Genomic DNA, 17,371 nt, shown 5'->3' on the forward strand with positions numbered 1-17,371 from the left:
GCCATGATGTTAATTGATACCGTAGTGTCAATAAACACTCTTCAATTAATATTTGTTCCAGCTGGAACTCAAGAAAGTGGAAGAATGATGAAACTTGTATTATATGCATGAAAGGATGTTCAAGCACCTGTATTAAGATCTCTGCCTGCAGTTAAATATCTGCCAAGTTCAGGAGTTCTGAGTGTAGGAATGGGAGGATCCCTCTTACAAACAGCAGGGAATTATTGGCACAGCCTTGCTGAAACAAAAACGGATTAGCTGCAGATTTTGCTACGGATGTTTGTGGAATTGGGGCTGACTAGTGGGAGGTGAGGGTGGAGTGATTCCTGCAAGTCATTGATGCTTTGTTATTAAGAATCCGGAGGAAGTAAAAACAGTGGATATTTGGGTAACAGTATTTCCTCAAGTTTTGTGTGCCTGTAAGTTAAAATGTGGAAAAATAGAAGTTGTGTATTAATTGAAGGTCCACGTCCTCTTTCCCAAAAAACAATATCAACACCCACAAGAAGCAGAGGAAGGACTCCAACCCACCATCAACAAGCTTACTGGAAAGCGAGATCCTAGTAGAGAGACATATAATTTTAACATCCCATTTTGTCCAGGGTTAAAAGCAAAGAAAAAAGCCTAAAAGTGGATTTTTAACACTTAAATAAGGTAGCCACCTCTCAGGTTGTTTGTGGTGGAAAGATGCCTGAAATTCTTGTAGCACTAAGCAGAATATCTCACTGATTTTTTGTTATTGACTTAGCCAATGCTTTCTTCGCAATTCCACTAGCAGAGCAAAGCTGGTAAAAACAAGCATTTACCTATGAGGGAAAGCAATATTGTTTTATCTATGTACCTCAACACTTTCAGATCAAATGTACCAAATGTGGATGAAATTACCATCAAAACATGTTATGTGATATCATACATGGATGATGTGTTGGTACATGGGAAAACTGAATTGAAAGTCCAGGAATATACCTAAGAAGTAATCAGCATTACTCAAAACACAGGCTTTAAAGCTAATCATGACAAAACTCAGTTGGTACAATCTGAAGTGAAATATTCAGGAATAGTTTTAGGTCAGGAAGGGAGGGTGATGCTGGGATCACCAAAGGGTAGAACTGACTACGAGTGTCCATGCTCCCACAGTAATAATTGTATTAGATTCACTTTTGGAATTGCTTACATTTTTGTGAGAATTTCCTTACATTTGCAGAAATCAGTAAAACACTAACCAAGAGAAGAAACCTCACAAACAAGAATGGGAAGAACAGAAAGAAGCAAAACTGCACTAGTTCAAACCCTGGCCATCAGATGCCCAGATTCTTGTAAGCTGTTTCATGTTCAGCTGGTCACTACCTATCTAGACCTTGGGACTGCTATTTGAAGAATACAGAAATAAGATGCAAGTTACAGCCTTTGCTTTGAGAGTCTTAAGATCAGTGGGAAAGAACTCTCTCCCATATTAAAAACCAGGCTTAGCATTGGCATAGGCAATGAGCTTTGGGAATACATCACTAGAAGCTATTTTGCAGTAGTACATATCACACGTACTCCACTAAAGTACATAATCAGTGGAAAAGTACAAACTGGATACGTATCAAACCCTAGGTTAGCTGGATGGCTTTTATAAACTAAGAGCTTTCAGTAGAAGATGACAAGATTTTATCACCAGCTCTATATGGCTTTTAACCACTGCAACAGAACATAAATGCCCTTTACCTGTTTATGTGTCTCTCACCAAATAAAAGCTCCGTTGCTGACTTTGTGCCACAGGATATTCAGTGTGGTTCACAGATGGGTCCAGTTTTTATCAAAAGGATGGAAAATCCTCAATCAGATATGCTGCAACTCCTGTGAAAAATAGAGCGAGCTGCCTGCCTTCGCTTTGCACAAGCAGCAGAGCTACAAGCTCTGCTAACAATATTAAAAGAGGAACCTGAAGGAAATGATCTGGCTTTTTACATAGTTTCAGACCGGATATATCAAGCTTTAACTATTTGGCTACCAACGTGGAATAAAGATGACCTACAAACACAGAATTGAAATCTGGTAGCCTATCAATCATGGAAAGGAAATCCTGAACATAGTTTAAAAAAAAAGCAGAGAGGAAAAAAATATGCAGGTCACATAAAAGCACACCAAAAGGAAAAATACAGAAACAGCAGTACTGGAATAATCAAGCAGATGCCCCTGCCAAGGTTGTGGTGGTCCCAGTAGACTCAGCATTTGAAGAAACACCCATTTTGGAAACAAAACAAAGAAAATCATACAAAGCAAGGTATCAAAGACCTAGCCACTTTACAACATGGAAATGAGGAAACTGAGGGGTGATTACTATAGAAGCTAGTAGACAGGTGAAGCATAGAGAGTGTAGTGTGGCCAGATAACAAACCTTGTAGATGCAGAACACTATATATACTTCAAGTAGATTTGTTTCAGTAGGTGCATGAACAAGATCATGGAGGGGTTGCTTGAATGCAAAAGGGAGTATTAGAAGATAGCTAGTTGGCCAGACGTGAAAACGGATGGGTACATAATTGCTTAACTCGTGCTGCGGTGAATACCGCCACTAAGAGAAAACTAACATTAAAACATTAGAGAATTCATGAACCACAGGCTAGGATACAAATGGACTACACTAGACCACGTGTAGTCCCACCTTAATCCCACCTACCATGCAAAGTGGGATTAAGTATTGTTTGCTAATACTAGATCCACTGACAAAATGGGTTGAGGTAGTTCCAGTAAAGAAAGCTACAGTGCCAAGTCTAGACTTGGCCAAAGAAAGCCAAATCTACCACAGTGCAGGCATTTAACGTTGTATTTTCCAGACGGGATTTAAGCCAATAAATTGATTTGGAGCAAGGAACATATTTTCCAAGGCAAATCATCAAGGAATTATGTGGAGGCCTGGAAGAAAAAAGTTCCACATTGCTGGGAACTCCCAGTTCAAGGTAAATTGAATGACCCGATAGGACTATAAAAATAGCACTAGGCGAAATGGTGAAAAATTACAGAAAAGTTTGGAATATCACATCCTCTTGTCATTTTAATGACCTGTGAGCCACAACAGCTTCTCACAAGTTCACGTGATTTAGAGCTATGTCTGGGAGAAAAAAGGCTGCCTAATGTTTTACCTGAAGAATGGATACAGACCCTATCTAAACACTGGAAAGAAATTAATGTTGTTATAGCAACTCAACTGGGAAGGAATGCTCAATGCATGGATAAACAAACGAGAACACACCACTACTCTGCAGAATGGCAAGGAGGATGGAAAGTAATATTGCATATTTTCCACGCAAGTTTACAGTTTAAACTGTAAATGGGATGGACTATCTCCAATTATAAATAAAGCAGGACCTTACGCATATCAAGTAAAACTCCAGAACTGAAAAATGCGTAAGTAGTTCCAGTTTCAGTTTTAATTATGGGAAGGTAAATAAGTTAACAAAAAGCAAGAATGTTATGTTATAGATGTTGCTATTAAAATTTAACAGTAGGTGTATGGGAAGTCTCACCAGAATCATCGCCAGTGAAAGCCTATTAAAGGAAGAAGCATAAATTAATTGTTAGGCTTTGTCTGAGTGAAGTTCGCATGTTTTTATTTTTATTAATAATTGTATATTAGTAACTACATTATTGTAGTTACTAATTGTGTTCACAGTTGAACTACAGTAGTTCAATTTTGAACTGTAGTTTAAAATTGTGAATATTTGTTTGTGTTACAAGGGAGTAGCAAGCACCCTGCTTTTTGTTGATAACAGACCCTACCTCTAGTGGCATTGGAAAGCTCTTTTGTACCAAAGAGCATGAAAACATTGGCTACATGTCACCACTAGTTTAAAATTGTGGGAGAGAAGTGTGAAGGTTAAACAATAGCATCTATGTTCCACAATGCCAAAAATAATATTATGATTTTAATGAATGTCTCTGATTTTAAGGGAATGTATTACAGGGGCTTGAAGCAGCATACAAATTTAACTTGGATATTTTATTTCTACTTACTTGGCTAAAAAATCAAAATAACTTACAACAATTGTGATGGAACCTGAACAACGACAGCAACTGAAGTATGAGTGGAAAACACCAGAGATGGTTAAACCAAGTGTTAAAGCCAGAAGCGAAGTAGAAACTGAAACAAAACAAAAAAAAGGTCAAACATGTTTAGTTCACAGAGTTTTGTTGTTGCTGTTGTTTAACTTTTTAAACCAAAGATTTCAGTTGAGAAACAATTCACAATTTTGGGAATATAAGATACTGCCCAGTGGCAGCAAATTAACAGAGTGCATATTGCTGTGAACAAAGCATTTACTTTGACTTTTCCAAGGCAGAACAGATATACTCCTTTTATTAAAGGGACATTTGTAGCATTGACCCAGAATGGATTCTATAATTGAGTACAACATACCAAAAGGGTTTAGAGATACAATTTTAGAGGGAGCAGAAGTTGCAACTGGACATTTGGATACCATTGGTGTAGAAACTTCGACTAATAAATTATCAAAATTGGGGCATATTATATGCAACATTCAAAACCCATGAAGTAAATCTATCTATAAATACATCTTTGAATGTTATTTACCCAAGATTTAACTATGTCATGTGGGAATCAAAATGTGGATAGAAGTAGCAAAAATATTAGTTTTATAGAAAGAAAAGTACTGGAACTGGAAAGTGGTATTAATATTGTTAAACTACTAATAGCATAGTAGATTCTGTGAGCAATAATCACCAACACACAAGTTATGGGACAGTCAGCGTGTAGGATGGCCTAAGTTTCAACCATTGAAATGGGATAGAACTGTGATTTTAGTAGAAATGAAAGCCAAGATACTATACAGGAGGCATAGAGATGATTGTAAAACAGCACATGCACAACCTGCATTGCTGTTGCCTGAAGAGATCTATCAGTCACTGCACAGAGATCTATCAGTCACTGCACAGAAGCTAAGTAGCATTACTGATGGTATATTAAGAGATTTGGAAAGGCACTGTAAGAAATGGGGTTATAGCCACTGGGGCCTGTCCTATTGGAATGCAGTCTGAAGAAGGCCCCACAATCGAAATTGAATGTTGCTCCCACAATGGAAAAAGAATATTGCTCCTACAATAGCAGTAACTACTTGTATGTGGAGTCAATTAGGAGTTAATGATTCTAGGATCTATGACACCAGATATGGATACACATTCTTGTTGCTTTGCATCTATTTCAGTAGGAATTGCCAGAAAACTGTGCTCTGTGTAGAGAAATAAGTGTGCAACATTTCTCATCTATCTAATTTAGGATAAACATGTGCAATGTTCACCCATATCACCAGAATTATAATACCCAGAACACCACCAACCTGGGGTTAATTTGGAATCTTTATAACAAAAATGTTAAGGAATCACAGCAAATAGAGCAAGTAGCTAAAAAAATTCATGAATAGGCACCAAACAGTGAAAGGACATATTACTTTAGAGAATCAACAGCCACTAAGATCAAAAACAGATGCAGAAACCCTGATTCTACCACAACATTTTCAGAGGACAGTCAAGTACTGGTACAAGAGTCACATGTTATTTTAACCATTAATCATTACCTATGTATTAACTAGTTGTCTTTTCGTTACAGCTTGCAGTATGCCTTGTAGTGGGTGACAGAAGATCCTGGAGCTATCTGGAGCTATACAACTACAAAAAACCTCCACGGATTTTGCAAGAAAACCATGAGACAAGACTGGAGCAGGGTGACACTCCACCTTCTTGCTCTGAGGCAGTACCTAGCCTTGAGCCAGGAGAGCTTGACACTGTGGGTTCAGAATCAAGGCATAAGGAACTGAGTTTCCATCCCATCATTGATAGGAAGCACACCAAGGCAGAAGACTTCTATGAGTAGAAGTCCACTAAGCACGATACAATCAATATTTGCTTGCTTTGAACCCAGACATAAACATGTTAAAACAGCAAACCCAGCAATAATATACAACCGTTTTGTAACACAGCTAATTATACGAATAATATGGAACCACAAAGAGACAAAGACTTGGGATACAGATTCACAAAAGGGATACAGAAAAATATCTGCGCGTAATAAAATCTGGAAAATAAGAGCTATGGATGCAGAATAAGCAAGAAAGAAGCCCAGCAAAATCAGAACAAGTTCTAGTCCTAAAAAAAAGTAAAACTATGTTGGTAGCAGATTAGATCCTCTGCTTGTTTTGATCGGGAAGGGTCGAGGAAAATTAAAACATCAAGGATGAGCATGGAAGGAAGGGGAGAAAAGTCATCCACTTCAGTTCTGTCCTTACTGAAGAGCTCTCAAGTCTGACCACTTCAACATCAGCGATTCAGGCCCTCAAGAACCACAGCAATCAACACAGCATTATTCAGTTGCAATACACATATTCAGTTGCAAAAAGGGATATACTGTTCCTGGATGTATAGGAAGATTATATATCAAGGTTTGAATTGTGCACCTGTGAAGAAAAAGGATCTTAACTTATATTTTTATAATGTATTACCTGATCAAATGAGGCCACCAAGTGGCAATGTAAATATTTAAAGTCACAAAGGAAAAGTGTAATACCTTTTAATAACATAACAGCTTTAGAATATGCAAAAAGAATAATCAAGAGAAATGAAGACAGATTAAACTTTATTTTATATGCCCTGACATAAAGCAGTAATCTCATTTGTGGTTCGCAAGCATAGCTTTCAAAAGCTTCCAGTGTTTAAATCACAATGCCTTCAAATATTGTTTTCCTACTCATTTCAGGCAAGCAACCTTAAACTGACTTGCAACAAGTTTTAAAACTAATAGATTGAAATTTACATCCTTCCTGCCCCAAATCACAAACATGCTCCATATTTCAGTGTCTACTTTTTCTTGGCCAATTCTGCTATGATGATGTAATTCTGTAGAATTCAGGTCTTGTTCTTATTCTCCTTCTGTTCATGACTGTCACCCAAGTATGCTCTAAAAAGGCATATGCCACTCTGCTTTCCTCAATTCCTTTCACTCCTTCCACAGAATTAAGTAGCAGCAGCATGCCAAAAAAGAAGGTGGGTGGAATTCCATCTTCTAAAACATCTTCTAAAACATCCATTTCTTTTAAAGGATCAATCTTACAAATTTCTTGTAAGACATAAGGATAAGCGATAATGCTGAAGTGCAAGATCTACAAATAATCTGACAAATTTACTGATTCTGAGAATTCATGTAGGAAAGAGTGATTTGCAAAAGCACAACTAGAACTCCAAATGGTACCAAGCAGGTTTCAGTACAAAGATATTGGTAAATCAAATATACACAGATATGCAGAGGGTGCTGCCAAAAAAAAAAAAAAAAAAAAAGGCGCAAAAAAGCCAAAAACCCTTCAAAACACAAACTTTTAAAACAGCAAGCATGTATGCCTCCTACATATACAAAAAGCTAAGCAACTGACTGAAATCCATGACGTGCTCCAAACTATTAGTACACTCAAAACTACCTGAAAGTGCAATAGTAAAATAAATCACATCTCGTACCAAATGCACCATAACCAGTTTGTGTTTTCCTCCTAACTGAGGAAGTCTTACGTGATATCTTGATATCAAGTTCATTTTCTCCTACTGCAAATCACAATACAATGTCAACTTGTTGTGGGTTAATCCTGGCCAGCAGCTAAGCCCCACACAGCCACTCACTCACTTCTGCCCAGTGGGATGGGAGAGAGAACTGGAAGGGCAAAAGTGAAAAAAATTGTGCATTAAGTTAAAGTCAATAGCCTCAAATGTCCCTGCTTCCTCCTTCTCTCCTTGAGCTTTTACCACTGAGCATAATGTCATATCATATGGAACATCCCTTTGGTCAGCTGTCCCAGCTGTGTCCCCTCCCAACTTCTTGTGCACTCACAGCTTACTTGCTGGCGGTGCAGTGTGAGAAACAGAGAAAGCCTTGACACTGTATAAACACTGTTCAACAGTAGTTAAAATACTGGTGTGTTACCAGCACTGCTTTGGTAAGAAATCCAAAACACAGCACCACACTGGCTGCTATGAAGAAAATTAACTCCATCCCTGCCAGACTCAGTACACAACTTACAACTTGTATAGTAAGTTCGTTCAAGTGGAACTAAACCTTGTAAATATTTAAATTGTTCAGAAGTGAAGTTTTAAAGTTGCAAACTGTGCTGAGACACAAACTCACTGATAAAAAGTCTGACTTTTAGATTTTATTTCCCAGTGTGTTTATGCCTTCAGAAAATAATTGAAGTGAATGAATTCTGTCAAATTTGAAAGGGGAGCACATCACAGCTTTTTTAATTAAGAATATCCTTAATGGAGTTTTTGCCACTTCAGTTATGCAAACAATCTGTTTAAAAGGCATCTTCTTATTGACTGAAAGCCAGTAAATCTGGAGAAACACTTCTGAGTCTTTTTTACTTTGAGATGTGATTTTCATAAGGCATTGCTACCTGTAAATCCAAACTGATTTTAACCAATTAGTATTCCTCATTGCTGCTATACCAGTCATAGCTGCTGTATTTATTCCTATAGTGACACTTCAAATTCCTACTTCAGTAATACTGTTTCTGAATATTGTAAGTAACGCATTCCAGCTTCACATGGTTGAAATCAAACAGGAGTTAGTTCCCAGTAGGTGGGGGGGGGGGGGGCTGGTGGTGATGGTGGTGTATGTATGATTCTTTAGAATCACTCATTACTCATACCCATGCTTTACAGAGACTGACTTCTAAGTGAAGCCGGATCCTCTGACACACAGAGCTATTGGTATCTTGATGTTTTAAAGCTAACAACATTGTTAGAGGGAACCAGTTGAAGTCTGTGCATCAACACACACGGACGCAGTATTGTCACCAATACGGTGCATCCATATTATGCATTCTGTATTCAGAAACCTTAGAGCTGAAAGTACTTTTTCTTGTGAAATTAATTATAGGAATAATTCTATGATAACAAGTGTCAGATATGAATCAAAACAGTTTAGGCTGGAAGTGACCAACAGAAGTAATTTTTCTACCTGCTCAAAGCATGGCCTACTTGAAAGTTAGATCAGGGCATTCTGATTCTTCATCCAGTTAAGTTTTTTGTATCTCTGGGACAAATGTTCTACAGCTGCTCTGACCAATCCATTCCTGTGTTTGAACATCTTTGCTGTCAAGAATTTTTCCTAATATCTATCCCTTGTTGCAGCTTATGACAATTGCCCCTTGTCTATTTGCTATGCACTCCTCAGAAGAGCCTGACTGTTCCCTCTATCCTCCCATTAGGTAGTTGAAAACAGTAAGATTTTCCCTTAGCCTATTTTCTTACAGAGAGGGATTAAAAATGCAAGAGTTACCACAGTAAATTTCCTGATAAATTTATTGAGCTTTCTTAAGTCTAAGGCAGCTGGTGATATTCAATTTATTAATTTTTTTTATTCTTTTGAAGTCTTCTGAAACCTTTTATAGTTACTGCTTTGATAAGACAGTAGTAGAAGATAAATTATATTTGAAAGCAAGCAATGATCTTTGAGAAAATTAATTTACTTGAGGACTAAAACCTATCAATATTGAACCTAAAGCTTGATCCAACAGATAAGCCTGATTTTATTTTTATACTTGAACAGGTTTAAAATGAAAAGTTGCAGTTTCTGGAAACAAGGCAGATGAGAAGAATAGAGAAGATACTTTTGCTTTTGATGTACGTAGGGAAGTTCTGTTGTTTGGGTTTTTTGTTTGGTTGGTTTTGCTTGGTTATTTGTAAAGTATTGGTAATTATCCAGTATGTTTATCGTAAGTTCAAGAACAACAGACCTTGCAGCTGAAGTCGCTCATCTGCAGATATTAAGTCTACTTCAGCCTCAGCTTGAACTTAATCAAAAGATTACTCAAGCTGCATGAATCTCTTAATAGAAGCTACAGAGACAATGGGCCTCAACAAAGACTCTGAAAAGCAGAAAGAAACCCAAAGGCAGGCTCTTCATTTCTGAGAGTCAACAAATCACACATTCAACATTTTCCTTTGATTGTCTGAAAGAATGAGTAAAGAACAATAGCTTGTTTCAATCTTGTTCTAGTAGAGCCATTTCATCCAAAAATTGTGTTACTCTTGCTTTCAGAGTAAAAAGTATATAATCCCTCAGGTTTACCTGTGCCCCCACTTCTTTTACGCTGTTTCTGGACAGGGGAGGAAAAGAGGCAGGAAACAGAATGAAGAACTACCTCATAGTGAATTTGAATTATAATGTGTTTGGGGAAAAAAATCCACTCAAGAAAGATGAAGCTTTACCTTTGGGAAGGCAGAACAGTTTACTTACCATTTCATACGAAGTTCAATGAAGATAAACAATAGTTCAAACTTACTCAGCTACATGCTGAGTGAGAGAATACAGCATATCAAGTAATATTGGATAATCTTGGAAGTTTTGGTAAATGGTAACAACACTTGAAATAATTTATTAAAGATCTTCTGATGAAAAAAGAGAGACATTTGTATGTACTACATATGAAAACATGGTCATCTATATGGAAATCTACTTTTTAAAAGTTTCTATGTCAACACAGTTCCTCTTCAGGTAACATAATTGGCAGTCAATAACTGGACATAGTTCCCTGTTTGATAGCATCTCTAAGAAATAGCTGCATATCTACAAGTGATATTCGCTGAGGAAACCATAGTCCAGTAAGGAGCTGCATGTCAATAAGTAGAAATTTTTGTATTTCATTAATAGCTTGGACTTTAACAGACACATTTAGGAATATCGTGTGCATAACTCAGTGGAATAAAGACTTGTGCCACAATTTATCACAATTCACCCTCACTGCACACAAATAAAGTTATTTTCTTAAGCAGAAAGGGAACTTCCTCCCTGAAAGGAAAACAATCCATACAGCTTCATATCTCCCCAGCTATCCAGCCAAATCCACTCCCTCACACCCCACAAAACACAATTAATTTACTGCTAGCTTTTCTTCAGAAGTGTTGAATCATCCCATCTTCCAGTGACTTGAACTTCATTTCATTCTGTTGTCTCTTGTACAACTTGACACTAAGGCAAAGCCCGACACCCAGAGCTCTTCTAAGCACGCTGAGAAGTCACGCCTTTGTTTAGAGCAAGGACAAATGCCTGTACTTCGGTTGCAGAGTGAATTACCATTTCACTCGCATACTCCCACAAGTATGGCCTCTAAAGGTTACATATGCCATAAAGCAGCATCTAATGGTTCAGACCAGGTTTAACTCTAAGCCTAACACCACCACAGCCTAGGAGCAGAGAAGTTCTCACATCCTAGACAGCAACTCGCTAAGAAGAGAGACAACTGGTAAGAATTAAAAGCTCACAATTTCACAGACGCTTAGAGGGCTATAGGACTCAGTCGGGGGTCCTGAACCCCACAGAAACGTACCGAGAGAGGGGACACGAAGGCGAATGGGGGGAAAGGGACGTTTGGCAGAACGGGAGCGCAGAAAGCCTCCCACAGACACACTCCTCCGCACCTGGCAGAGCGCTCCCCCCTCCTCAGCCGGGAAGGCGACCCGGCGACCCCACCACCCTCCCGTCGCCTCAGGTGCCGGCGCCTCGCCCACCTCCCGACCGCTTCCGTTAGCGGCGCGCGCTCCTTTGAAGCACCGGCCGTCGGCGGCGCCGCGCCGCGCCCCTCCCGCGCGCTGATTGGCTGGCGGCGCCGGCGCTCTGCGGCGCTGTGATTCCGAGGCGCTGTGGCTGCCCAGCTGCCGGGAGCGGGGGGGGCCGAGCCGCCCCCGCCGCGGGGACCCCGGCGCCTCCTCGCCCGACCTGCCGCCTGCCTCGGGGCGCTCCTCCCGCGCGGACCGGGCGGCGGGAGGAGGAGCGGGGAAAACACGGGGGCCTCCTCCTCCGCGTGCGGCGGCGGGCTCAGCATCCCCGAGACCGGGAGGCCGGGAACAAAGGCTCCGCGCCAGCCCCGGCGGCTCCACCTGCCCCCAGCGGAGATGGCGTCCCTCGGCTTAGGGGGGCTCAACGTCTCCGCCCGCAGGAAGAGCGTCCCATCTCGCAACGCCGCGGTGGAAAGGCGGAACTTGATCACGGTCTGCAGGTGAGCCCCCGGGCCCTTGCTCCGCCCCCGCCTGCCCTGCCCGAGGGCACCGTTCCTCTCGCCCTCCCGCCGCTTTGGCCGCTGGGCAGCCCTGCCTGAGGGGACCGTTCCGCCTCCCCCCGCCCCGCGCAGGTGGCTCGCGGCCCCTGCTCGTGGCGGCCGCTCGGGGGCGGGAGCGCGGGCGGCAGCTCCGCCGCGGCCGCCCTGTCAGGGAGGAGGCTGGGGGGTGCCGGCCTCCGGGGGCACGTAGCGGCGGGAGCGGGCAGCCTCCATCCTGACTCAGCTCCTTCGGGAGCGTTTGCGTGAGGGGCGTTCACGCGGCGGCCGAGGGGCAGGGACACATCTGGCATCGCCGCCGGGCGCACCAGTGCGTCGGGGCGTTAAATGATCTTTGGTGCGGGGGGGTGGTGTGTGTTTTCGGCACCTGGATTGTGTGCCTGGGCGAAAGGCGTCTGCCGGAACAAGGCAGGGCAGACTAAACTCTCAGCAGTGTTGAACCGAGGTTTTCATCTTCGTGAAAACAGAATTGGTGTAGCGTCGATTTCTCTTAAATCTCTAAAAAAGCAGTACGGCCGCTTTTAAAATTTAGACTTAATATATGTTGGACGTGCAGTGAAACCTAAAACTGTTCTTCCAAGCTGCTGTAGAAGTGGCTAACCTTGTGTTCTTGCTAACGCACTGGTGCAGCAAGAGCAGTCCCGAGGAGGCTGCGTTCAGGGGATATTTTTATCTCCAAAATCTAGATCAGGAGATCCGCAGTATAGGCTAGATCTAGTGTATTAAAATTTTTTTTAGCATCTTAGTGCTGAGCTTATATAAGCTTAATAATACTTACTATGGCTTTCCGTGTAAGCGTTTCCAGTGCTGTCATTGTTGAATTCATGCAGCAATTCACACACGAAGTGTGCAATACTGACCCATTACATCATGGCAAACTTTTAAATATACGAGTAGGCTGGTAGCAATGACTCTGTTAGTTTGTCTGTTTCAATTGCTAAATTTTTAATTTATCATACTAATTTGAGTATTATTTGGAGAAGGTCTTCAACAGGCTTATATGAGCTATGATATAGTTTTAATTCTCACAAATTTTAATAATGTACCAGGACAACTATTAGATAATTTTGTACCCTCACTCTCTAATGCTGCAGCAGCGTTTTTAAAAACAGTTTAGGACCCCATATTCTTCCTTTTTTTTGCTTGTATTGTGCATTGTTAATGGATTTTACGAAGTGTAACTGTATCATCCGGTTACTGAAAGGAATTTGCTTCAGTATTCCTTCAAGTCCTAGTATCTGGGTTTCAGAGTAGCATCAATACTATTCTGTCTTTTCCCAGGCTTTTATGCTTACCTCTACTATTACCTGTGAAAAAGATATGCAACAAAAACATAGAAAAAGAAGATTTTTATCAAATTTGCTGAAGCAGATCAAATAGAAGAAACAGAAGTTCTCAGTTTCACTATTGCTACAGAGATACAGATATTGCCAATCTGCAGGCTTGGGAAAACACTGGTTTTATCAAATAATAAGATAATTGTACAGGATATAAACAGTTCTTTTAAAAGGAGTATATTGTATTCTACAGAGCTTGCTATTTTTTTCTGCCTCCTCATTTAAGAGGAACTCTTCTGTACTCTGTGCTGTTATATTTTATTTTTCAGTTTGTTTATTTAATGTCCTTGTCCTGCAGTTGAAATGATGTTGTAACATATTTAAAGATGCTTAGAAATCAGAGGGAATTCAAACACATATGAAACAAAGAACTAAACAGAAACTACTTGAAATTGGCATATTTTAATTATTTTCAGTAAAACAATTCAATTTTGCTATATCTTTACAAAACCTGAAGTTACTAGTTTGTGAATACACCTTAAAATTTGGAAAGCATGATGAGGAAAAAGGATTTGCGTTATGATGATGTGCATGCATTTGTTTATATTTTTATTCTTCTGTCAGTGTAAGAGTAAATGTTTAAAATATTTCTGTGCTTTACTGTAGTTATTACACATTTTCTAGTATTGAAAAGTGTTATTTGTTAGGAATAGCCAAATTAGTATCAAAACCAGTAAGATAATAGTCCTGTCCAATCAAAATCCTATGAGAATGTGAAATATTTCTGGTAAAATAGCTCCAATGAGTTGATTCAAATAAATTTGGTTGATATGGCTTGTTACCCAATGAAGGTGAGAGATCACAAGCAAGATATTCTTCTGAATTACCATCTGTTAACAGTCTCTGATAATTTAATGAACTATTTTTGTCACAGCCTCAATTTAGCAGATTTTTACTTAATAGTTAAACCAGGCTTTGGGTTTTTAGTCTTTTCTTACAGTGATGATATCTAACTCCTCATGTGGATGTGGATAGTCTCTTTTATTTACAGCTTTGGAAAGACCAGTTTGTTTCCACTAAAATACTGAGTGGCAATGTAGCCATGGGAAGTAATATAATTACTTAAGTTCCATAAACCAATTGCATGTGAAAATAGATGGTTATGTTTATGTAACTGCACAACGTTGATTTAAATTGCAATAACTTTAAGTATTTTTTTTTGTTTGAATAAGTAATACATGTTCTAAGCTCTGTGTCTGTCCCTACGTTTTTTCCCTAAAGTTTGATGCCTTCCATTTTCCAATAAGTGGTGCTGGGATTTTTCAGTTGTTCTTTGTTTTGTTTTGTTTTAGTCTAGTCTTCACTAAGATTAATAGATCAAAGATCCATGTAGATACAGAACCACTGAAAAAATAGACACAGGCTTTGGAAGTGAGGGTCATAGCTTAAACACAGAATGTTAACACAGAATTGAACAACTGTCAGGAAATGTATTTTTAAAATAGTGATTTTGCTAATATGCATAAGAGCTGTTGCAGTGACCCTTAGCTGAACTGTCTGGTTTCACGTCCAAGCCATGTTCTCCAGCATAAGGGATATTAGTTTATAATCTTGGGGATTATTCTATATTAATAGTTTACGTTCTTTAAAATGGCATTTTAATGACATTTCCCAAATTGCAAGCTAAATAAATTTGACAGAATCCTTCCATTCATTTGAAAACTGAGAGGAGCAGAATCTGACAATGAAAAGTGACAAATTCATACAGCAGTCAAATTTTCTGCCTATTTGCTTTTTGATTAGAGGCTTGTTGCTGTTTTAGAAATAAGCCTATAGACCTGGGATATACCCACAAAAGGTTTGGCTTTGGTTTGGAGTTATTAAAGAAATTTGGGAGACCTTCTTGTGAATCTTGCAAAATAGTGGAAGAACCCACCCCAAAAAGATTGCTATAAATCTTTCTTATTCAAGAATGTTTCCCTCTTACATGATTCAGAAGTTCTTTTTAAGATTGGAGAATGCTACTGTTTCTACATCTTTTTTTGGCTCAAGCAAGACTAGATTCGTGACAGAGAAGAATATGTAAGAATCTGAAAACATAGGAGTTCACAAAGGTCATTTAGAAACACTGATATTAGAATCTTTCCAATGGCAGTTACTGTATTAAACAAACAAACAAAAAACCCCCACAACAAAACAACCCTATTGTTGCAGTGACACAATGGAAAATGGTTGGATAAAAGAAATCTTTTTAAAGAGTCTTGAAACAACAGGTATTGGAGCTATATTACTCCTCTGCTCCTACAGTCCACCAAAAAGTTCATCTTGGAAAATTTGAAGTTTGTTTTGAAGCCACTTTACTTTCTCATGCCCTGTTGTTACAATTCCTCTGTTAACCTCTGAAGTATAGGTAGACTGTCGCTCTAGAGTGTAGTGTTGCTGTAGTAGCCCAGTGGAGAGAAGATGAAATTGGGAGCAACAAAGGGAAACAAGAAAGCTGCTCTAACTCTACCTACTTGGATTTTTTTTCTTCATAGCTCTTGTGAGCTACTTTAGACCTGACCTTTTCTTTCTTGACTTGCAGTCTCCAAGTGGTTCCCACATAACTGTGCAAGAGCATGGGCTTTCTTTGCTGGGGGGCTGTACACTGGAAACAACATGTGAGGCATCTTCCATGACTGAATAAAATTGCTTACCCAGTGCTTACAGTGTAACCTTTTTTCAAAGGCATCACTTCTACATACCTTAAATCCTTTTTCCAATCTTTGTGGTAAGCATGGTGAAGTGTGAATATCATGCAAAATGTGTTTGTGACTTTTAACTTACACTTAGAGATATGTTTGCCTCTCTGTAGTACTGGAGAAAAAAGAAAAAAAAAACAGCACAGGAGTATTTGGCCTAAGTATTTTTTTAAATATCCCAAAAAATATTTCTGGTCAATCAAATTTTGCCTGGTAGCACTGTTATCTTCCTGGTCTATGGAAATAAGGTGTACATACTTGCACTCCCTGTCAGTTCTCGTAAAAGCCAATTTCAGCCAAACTTGACATAGCTATAAAGGTTGTTTAGGTTTTGGGTGAAAGTGTAGAGTAGAGAGATGGAAATCAATATTTCTATGGGGAGCGTGGTGGCAGTAATATAAGCACTTAAAAGATCACCATTAATGATGATGAACTGTTAGACTGTCTTTTCTAATCAGACCCTAGGTATTCAAAAATTGTCATATCCTCAAAAACTAGATTTTTTTTTTCTTCAATTGAATTGCAGAATGCTTTAAAATTAAAAAAAGAAATTACTTATCAGTGATTTTTAGAAGTGTATGTGAATTGCTCTTAAGTGTTTTTTTCTTGAATATATCTCCATTTCTGAATATGTATCCCATACAATATTAACCAGTGAACTTTTAAGTAGAACACTGAATAGAGGAAAAATAGGCATAGCTACCTATTATACACTACTTTGTTTTGCAGTTTATGGATGATTGTGCCATGATCGTGTGTCTGAGTTTTGAGATTATATTCCTATATATAGTCCAGTATATTACACTGCTAACTCGCTGTCTCTCTTGTGTATTATCTGTGAGTGAGTGATATGCTGCACCTTCTCTTTTTCAGATCTGCATGGTGTGGGAGGAGTCTTCTTGTTACAGTTACTACTGACTTGGTCATGGCATTGCTATATGCTTTTTTTTTTTTTTTTTTTTTCAAAATTAAGAAGTTTTTTAATAGATAATTTCACAGCTCTTATATAGCTTTGAGGAAACAATCATTACTGCCATTAGAGTAGTCAATAGCAATGATACTGACTAGGTAGAAATTTATTGGTGGGCATGCATGTCTCTCACTTACTCAAAATTGATTAAAAACTTGGAGGAGTTCAAAACTGAGTCGTAACTTGGCACTGCAGAAGAAGCTTCCTCCCCCACCCTTCTCACTCCTCATTCCTGTCCTGCCAAAACCACTACAACAATAGAAGCCTGCAGGAAAGGTAGGATGGGGC

At 39.3% G+C, this 17,371-nt stretch overlaps 1 protein-coding gene across 2 annotated transcripts in view; it reads left to right on the forward strand.

The window, feature by feature from the left end:
• The first annotated feature begins 11,658 nt into the window (after positions 1 to 11,658).
• RUNDC3B (RUN domain containing 3B) overlaps positions 11,659 to 17,371 on the forward strand; it is a 55,053-nt gene continuing 49,340 nt past the window's right edge. For both annotated transcript variants that reach the window (XM_075492752.1, XM_075492753.1), the window contains exon 1: positions 11,659 to 12,038. In XM_075492752.1, coding sequence (XP_075348867.1) covers positions 11,935 to 12,038 — 104 coding nt within the window. In that variant the 5' untranslated portion in view covers positions 11,659 to 11,934. The remainder of the gene's footprint in view (positions 12,039 to 17,371) is intronic.

The sequence above is a fragment of the Mycteria americana genome, chromosome 2, assembly GCF_035582795.1.
Source record: "Mycteria americana isolate JAX WOST 10 ecotype Jacksonville Zoo and Gardens chromosome 2, USCA_MyAme_1.0, whole genome shotgun sequence".
Taxonomy (NCBI): Eukaryota; Metazoa; Chordata; class Aves; order Ciconiiformes; family Ciconiidae; genus Mycteria; species Mycteria americana.